General features: G+C 48.7%; 2 protein-coding genes across 2 annotated transcripts; one reads left to right on the top strand and one right to left on the bottom strand.

Annotated features, from left to right (window-relative positions):
• Positions 1–4,541: 4,541 nt before the first annotated feature.
• TREMEDRAFT_59859 (uncharacterized protein) lies at positions 4,542–4,955 on the bottom strand (the record flags this gene model as incomplete). The annotated part of the gene is made up of 2 exons (XM_007001779.1): positions 4,542–4,778; positions 4,863–4,955. 2 exons carry the CDS (start codon positions 4,953–4,955, stop codon positions 4,542–4,544), a joined length of 330 nt encoding a protein of 109 aa, XP_007001841.1.
• Positions 4,956–5,469: 514 nt separating this feature from the next.
• On the top strand, positions 5,470–7,029 carry TREMEDRAFT_37462 (uncharacterized protein). The gene is made up of 7 exons (XM_007000842.1): positions 5,470–5,677; positions 5,956–5,974; positions 6,016–6,109; positions 6,170–6,249; positions 6,510–6,601; positions 6,649–6,725; positions 6,879–7,029. Exons 1-7 carry the CDS (start codon positions 5,524–5,526, stop codon positions 6,903–6,905), a joined length of 543 nt encoding a protein of 180 aa, XP_007000904.1. The 5' UTR covers positions 5,470–5,523; the 3' UTR covers positions 6,906–7,029.
• Positions 7,030–7,246: the final 217 nt, after the last annotated feature.

Here is a 7,246-nt window from a genome sequence, read left to right as displayed (position 1 = left end):
AATTGTTGTTCGATAGCATGGTTCTCTCCGTACGCCGCCAATTGTGCTGCTAAATTTCTTGTGGAATCTCTGGACAGAGGTAATTGAGCGAGTTGGAGGATACTATCTTCGTGTTGTTTCACCAAGTCATGTGCCTCCGCCGAGGTGGAGATAGCACGTCTACTAGGGGGGTGATGGGCCACCGCGTCCTCTGGTACAGGTGGGAATCCCGCACCAACGGCTGACAGTATAGAGGGAGGTGTCAGCGAGGAGCTAGGGGTGGAATGGACTCCTAAACCAGAGGTGGTCGATGAGATTGAAGAAATGCTTTTGCCCCTGGTTCGGGTATTGATCTCGTTGGTGACGTTGGCGTTAGGGTTGACGCTGGGATACCGAGGAATGGGGTAGGTGAACTTCACTTCTGGTGTGGAGGAATCAGGGGACCGTTCGGGAGACTGAGTGGGTAAAGAGGTCATACGTAGTGACGATGTTCCAGAAAAACGAGAAGAGTCGGTATTTTGAGAACCTATGGATCCGCCTCTGTAGCGACCTGTCTTACGAGGAGAGATTGAGAGGGGAGCTAGATCAATGGTAGTTTGTTCAAGACCAGGTGTTGCTTCGGGAGTTTTCTCTTCATCGGTGTCGTTACTCGTCCCACCTCCCACCGTCGGATCACTTCTTTCCACTTCTACTGACAAAGCTTCTGGTTTGACGACTTGCTCCGGTGAATCTTCGTTCACCAACGGATCGGATCCCATGGGTCGGTCCATAGTAGAAGATCTGTCCGATGAAATGGACAGTTGATCCAGTAAAGCCGCTTGTTCCAGCAAAGCATCCTGGTACTCATTCTCTGCCGATTCAGACCTTCTCCAGTCTTCATCGTCCCGACCACTGTCCTGATTTGCCTGAGCTAAAAGTCTCTCGGATCGTCTTCGTATAGATCCACTCGCTGCCACCCTTCTCAAATCACCTCCCTCATCCCATCCACCCCCTTGCGCACGACCGACCGAAACGCTGGGTAACGTAGCTGATCTTCGTTTGGTGCTCCTCACATTAGCCTCTCCCACAGGTATCCCAAATCCAAGCGGACTCAACGGACCCGAACCCCCTTTTCTCGGAGAAGGCGAAGTGGGAGACCTCGCAACTTCGGTCCTCGCTCTTCTGATTGTAGGGAGTGGGGATGATTGCGAGTCGGACTCAGATCCGGAAGTACGACGTTGCCATTCTTTAGCCAATGGACTAGGTACCAGAACTTCACTTGCGTTTCTCGTCCGTGACCAAGGGGGCTCGCTGTTGGATGAAGAGGCAGAAAGCGGTGGAGGGGTTTTTGGACGATACTGTCGATATGCGGAGAGATCAATGTGAGGTAAATCAGGGGCATCGAGGTTCTCGAAGAAACGTGTCTTCACGGCTGGTGCTGATACGGGCATAGGGTGTAATGTGGATGAAGGGGGAAAGTTGCCAGATGATGCGGTCGAATGTCTCTTGTCGAGGTCCATACTCGCAGCTCGAAGTCTCTCGATGCCTTCGTCCAATTCACCACCCTCGATCATTTTACTCGAGTCCGTCCGTTCGGGTGGACTGGGACTACGAGAAGGAGGGGAGTTGGAGCGGTGAAAGAGCTGAGTGAGGACGTGGGCGTTGAGATACTTTTTGGTGTAGTGGGGATGAGCATCTTGAGAAGATGACTTGCGACCACGAAAGAAGTGTGGACCTGTTGGGGAGATAGGAGAGAGGGGGGACGTGGGAGAGGTAGATATGGAATCATCGGTGTGGGGAGGTGAAGATGGTCCTGCAGATTGTTGGGTACGGTGAATAGCAGCACGAAGTGTAGCCGCTGGATGTGATGCCTTCTCCAGGATGGAAGGAAGTGATGGTCGATGTGAGGCGGAAGATGATCCTCGAGCTCGTCGATGAATTTGCGTCGGAGGAGTAAGATGTTCCGCAGATACTTGACTGTTGGCCGACGCTCCACTTGGTGTCCGATTCAGAGCTCTTGGATTAGGTTCGTCACCTGAAGCCGCTCGTGAAAGTGGGCTCGCCGGAGGGGCCAAAATCGAAGTCGCACTGGCGGGAGAACCGAGTTCTATAGCTGATTCATTGTCGTGGAGTGTAGCTTGGACATCGGAAAACATCGTAGATCTAGACTGGGTGATGGAAGACGACTGCTGCTGATTAGGAAGACCGAGGCCGAGAGCGCCGCTACCATCATCCGCATCGTGCCATGAGATCTCACTGGCATCGTCCCCTATGTCAATTTCCGGTGGAGAAATTGAATGTGTCCGGTCGTCGTCTACCTCCTTTCCATCTTCGATTTCTTCAGTCTGTTCGGTCTTTTGAGTTGCCGGAGGTGATGATTGATCTGTGAGCTTCTTGAAGTTGGTAGGTGAACCGATGACCGAATGTATCGACTTGCTATCCACTGAACTGACAGAGTTCTTCTTCCCTCTTTTGAACAGGCTACTCAGACTTTTCTTCATATTGAGTATCCTATCCTTATCCGTACCGCCACTGACATTACTCAGTCTTCTATCTCTAACCGAGACTGCCTTTTCACTCTTCGTCTCCTCCAACTCTGATACACCGATTGATCCAACTTCGGCAGCATCTGAAGAAGGTCCAGCGATAGGTTTGATGACAGAAGGAGAATTTGATGATTCGACAGATTGGGATTCCTTCTCTTGTAACTTGAGATGTTCCCACACTCGTATGACTCGTATGACCCCGGTATGCCCGTTGATCTCGGCCAAAGCTTCTGGAGTCATGCCGTTCTTGTCCGTTTTGTCGGGGACGGCCCCGCATGTCAAGAGGATCTGCACGATATTTGCGTGTCCATTGGCCGCGGCAAAGTGGAGCGGTGTTGAGCCTGATCTGTCAGCATAGTCGCTCGGCAATTGAGTATCAAAGGCGAGTGGGAGGTAAGGATGGAGAAAGACAAAGGCATACCTGCTGTTCCCACACTGGGAACATTGCTCCGTTTCCCATCACTATACCTCCTGGGAAGACGAGGAGCATTTACGTCTGCTCCTCTTTCAATGAGCATCCGTACGACTGTTGCACTCCCTCCTGAACAAGCGGCATGGAGGGGAAGAACACCATGAAGGACCGAATTGACAGGTTGACCATGGGTGAGTGCGTAGTGCACGAGACCGACATTGCCACTGGCAGCTGCGGAGTGTAGCTCGAGATTGGGGACTGGAAGGATGTACAATTTGGTATCGTCACGAGAAAAGAGACGACGGAGACGTGGGACGGAAGGCGGGGATAGAGGTGGAGTCAGGGGAGGATCGTATATCGAAGAAATGAGAATCATGTTAGCTTGATGTTGCTATTACAGTAGTAAATGATAAGAGACATGATGAAGATGAGAAGAGAAGCGAGTGTGCGTGGAAGAGGTATTAGGCGGGGTGGGGATATTGTAGGGAAGAAAGAGGAAAGATGTGTGATGTAACAAATGTAAAGAAGTATCTAATCCTATCGGTCGTATTGACCGAAAGGCGAATCAGAGGGCAGAGGGCAGTGAGTGGGTCATCAATTCATCAAGCGATGTGAAAGGTGAGGTAGTCGCGTGTTTGCCAAATTCATCCACTCTCATCAATAATCGGTTTTCTCCCACGTAGGGGGGACAGTGATTTCCCATACGCCCTAGAACGAGTACGACTTGTATGGGTGACAGACGATTTAAATCACTCACAATTCATGACCACGTCATATTTAGCCTCTACATCCTCCGTCTTTCCTCTGCTGGAAGTACCCATGACGACGATGATAGCAAGACTACTCCCCACTCATGCAGTCATCGGCTCATCGGCTATAAGGATTTGTCCATCGGTCTTTAGGTTATTGCGGTCTGGCCCCGAATAGATTGTACCGTAACAATTGAAAGATTAGATGATTGGTGTGATCGAGAGGATGATGGAAGGGGATTGATCAGATGGTTTGAAAGGCCTCGAAGGGAAACTTCTCAATGTCGGCTTCGGCTTTCGGATGTACAATGCGGCCGCGGATCGGAGTAGATTACAAGTTACAAGGTGAGTGATTAATATTATAAGGTGAAGATATGAACAGTCAGTTGATAGATGGTGGAGAGATGAGGTTAATTTCGACTACGGGTGCCGCATGCCGTACTTATCCAATAAAGCACCAGGTACCAGCACCGAGGCCGAATCGAATCCAATCGCCAATGACGCAACCCGTTACCCGGTTTCCCTACGTCGATCGTTTTGGCTACAGCTAGAGCTAGTGAGCTTTTCATACCCTCTCTTCACCTTTTAAGATCCTATGCATCGTTCTTCTCGTGCGCTGAGAGCTCCCAGTGTTTACTCCCAAGTCTGACGTCTACTATGAATCTACATACCCAAAACTGCGGGAAGATTATGTATGCCCTGAGCTAAATAGATTATAGATCTCAAAGATCAAAGAGACGACGGCGGATTCCCCGGATATTCGGCGGCCGACGTATGACGCAGAATGCAGTAGAGTAGAGTACTCGTACCAGTAGTATGCGAGAGTACAGAGTGAATGTCCAAGTATGGCTTGGTGATAACTCATGACCGGCTCGATCAAACCATCCTACTCAACTCTCGATGAACCTCCTCCAACTCTTGCGCAAAACCAAGATCCTTCCCCGTTATCCCTGGCAAAGGCTTATCTTCCGTCGCTTTTTTTGGTGTCCCCGGTTCTATGTACGATAAAGGCGTATGAGTATGAGTAGAAACTTCGACAATGTACCCTTTCGCTTGTGACCATTTCTTACTTGGGTGATCTGATGCAGGACAGATGAGGATACTAGGATGATGCTTGTATGTCAGCTCATTGTCAATCTTGACTGCCATCTCGTGAACTCGGGAAACGGTCAAAATGTAAAACACGGAATGACTCACGTCATGTTCTTCAACAAGCTCTTCAATCCTTCTCATGAACCGTACAGCTTTTTTCCACTCGGTAAACAAGTATATCTTCACCAAACGATGCATTTGTAGTTGTTCCCATCGTTCGACTTTTTGGGAGTCTTTTGAAGGTAGTCGATGTTCAACGTTCTTAGTCGTGGGTTGGGCTTGACATGGGAGAACGCGGATTCGCCAACCTGCGGAATGGAGAGGTGAGAAGGTGTTGATGAAGGTGAAGGCAGATGGGTACCGATATGGTGAAGGAGGACGGGGGCTGTAGGTGGGGTAGGAAGAGGAGAATGACCGAGGTTTGAGGTGGATGGAAGTGACATAGGGGCGGGTAGGTGACTTAATGGTTATATGCGTGACGGGTCTCAAGGTCTGGAGAAGACGCATGACGAATAGCAGTCTCTTTCGCTGTTGGTATCGCCGCCTTTTTGCTATGTTATCTGATATCTGCTATGTATTCTTGGTGAGCAGGATCAGGATCTGCTTGAGTGGCTCCGGGCAGGATGGGGGAATATTGCCACTTTCGGTAATTCCCGGTTCCCGTCCTTTGGGGACCAACCGATGACGATCTATCTACTGTATCTATCCCCCAACTCACTCTTCACTTCTCTCCATCCCACCACTTCCCATCTCACACACTATCACCATGCGTATCTCCCTATTGACCATCCTTATCCCGTCCGTACTGGCATTCAGTATTTCTGATACTGTCAAATGGGCCAACGCACTTCTATCTTCCGATGTCAAGTCCAAGGCTGGTCAAGTTCACACGATGGACAGTTGGTCTTACGTTGATTGTGGTGGGTACATTTATCTCTCCTCTCTCCTCTTGCAAGGGTCATCTACCTCGACGACAGCCTGTCCTTATCTGTCGTACTCTGTCTGCTCACTATCTCCTTCGTAGCCCTTGTATTTCACCAGAAAGACGCCCAGGTCAGCCCCTAGTGTACAGACAAAGGATCGTAACTCTGCTTGGCCGAAGTTGAACACGCACTTGAGTCGAGTCGCCAAGATCTCTTCATCACCCATCGATCATTGGTGGTGCCTACATCCAAATGAAACGTCGCTGATAAACTAGGTCTCGCCACTGACGCTGTGTAAGCTTGTCAGGCACATGAAGATCATAAACTGAGATTAGTCAACTCAAATCTATCTCCGTCTCACCCGATCCTCCCGTACCAGGAAAGAACCTCACAGTGACAGTGGAAGCAGATGTCATTCAAGAGATTGTTGTGAGTCACTTGAGCTCATAAGCAAAACAAGGGAGTAGAAACGTAGAGGCTGATGGACAGGAAGGAGCATATGCAGATGTTACTGTCAAACTAGGTTTGATCAAGTTGTTACAAAAGGAGTTTGATGTTTGTGAAGAAGCGTGAGTTCTTCCTTCCTTTTCTACTCTATGTACTCATCCTCTCTCCACAATCTCTACAGGTTCTTTTCTATCTCACGCAATGGTGTCAGCTTCAGATATGTTCGCGCATTTCAGGCCCACGTGTACACGTAACGGCTGGTCAAGCCATCTCACTTGACCCAAATGAGATTATAATCCTCCATTCGTACTGGTGCGCAATGACTAAGCAAGAGGAGACACAAAGAATGCTCATAAAAGGGATGATTTAGTTGACTATCTAGACGAAACGCCAACGCCACCGTTCAATGCCCAGTCCATCCTGGTCCATACAACGTTGCTCAAACCGTCGAATTGCCTAAGGAAATTCCTAAAGGTAAGTGGACTGATCACTAGGAATGCGAATAGAGCTAAGAATGTCAGCCAAGTTCTCCGTTGCCGTACGAGGTTACACTGCGGATGATGAGGATATGTTGTGTTTGGATCTCTTTGTTGATTTTGTGAGTGATTTCTTTTGGTATCATACAATTTCGTCAGCTTGCTTGATGTGGCTACCCAGTTCCGTATGGTCATTTGGCGTTTCTGATTTCTGTCATATACACGCAGTCTCAACGACTCAAGTGGCTTCCGTTGTAGCATCGCTAATTGGATAGATGAAAAGACCCGGACAGAAATCATAATCCTTTTCCCAGTCGTTCCTCTCTGCCTTGCGTGCTACTTGCTCTGGCGGAACCAAGTCTCGTCGGATCGTATTATCGTGATTCAGTTAGTATAGCATGCCAATGTATTCGTTTAAATCTTCTGAACTGTGCAAGTTTTGGTCATGAATAATAATGAAATTGACTCAATGGTCTTGCCAAGATCTTGCATGTGCTCAGCAGGTAACCGTAAGTAAGAGACGCCCAGTCAAATTGGGCATAATTAAGCTTTGATCAAGGACTAAAACTCAATTCATGAAACCATAAACAAAGTAATACAAAGACTACACACTAAACATAATTCCCATTTTGCCTTAAATCAT

The sequence above is a fragment of the Tremella mesenterica genome (genome assembly GCF_000271645.1).
Source record: "Tremella mesenterica DSM 1558 unplaced genomic scaffold TREMEscaffold_1, whole genome shotgun sequence".
NCBI lineage: Eukaryota > Fungi > Basidiomycota > Tremellomycetes > Tremellales > Tremellaceae > Tremella > Tremella mesenterica.
The sequence above is the reverse complement of the archived record's forward strand: the minus strand, read 5'-3'. Positions and strand labels throughout refer to the sequence as shown.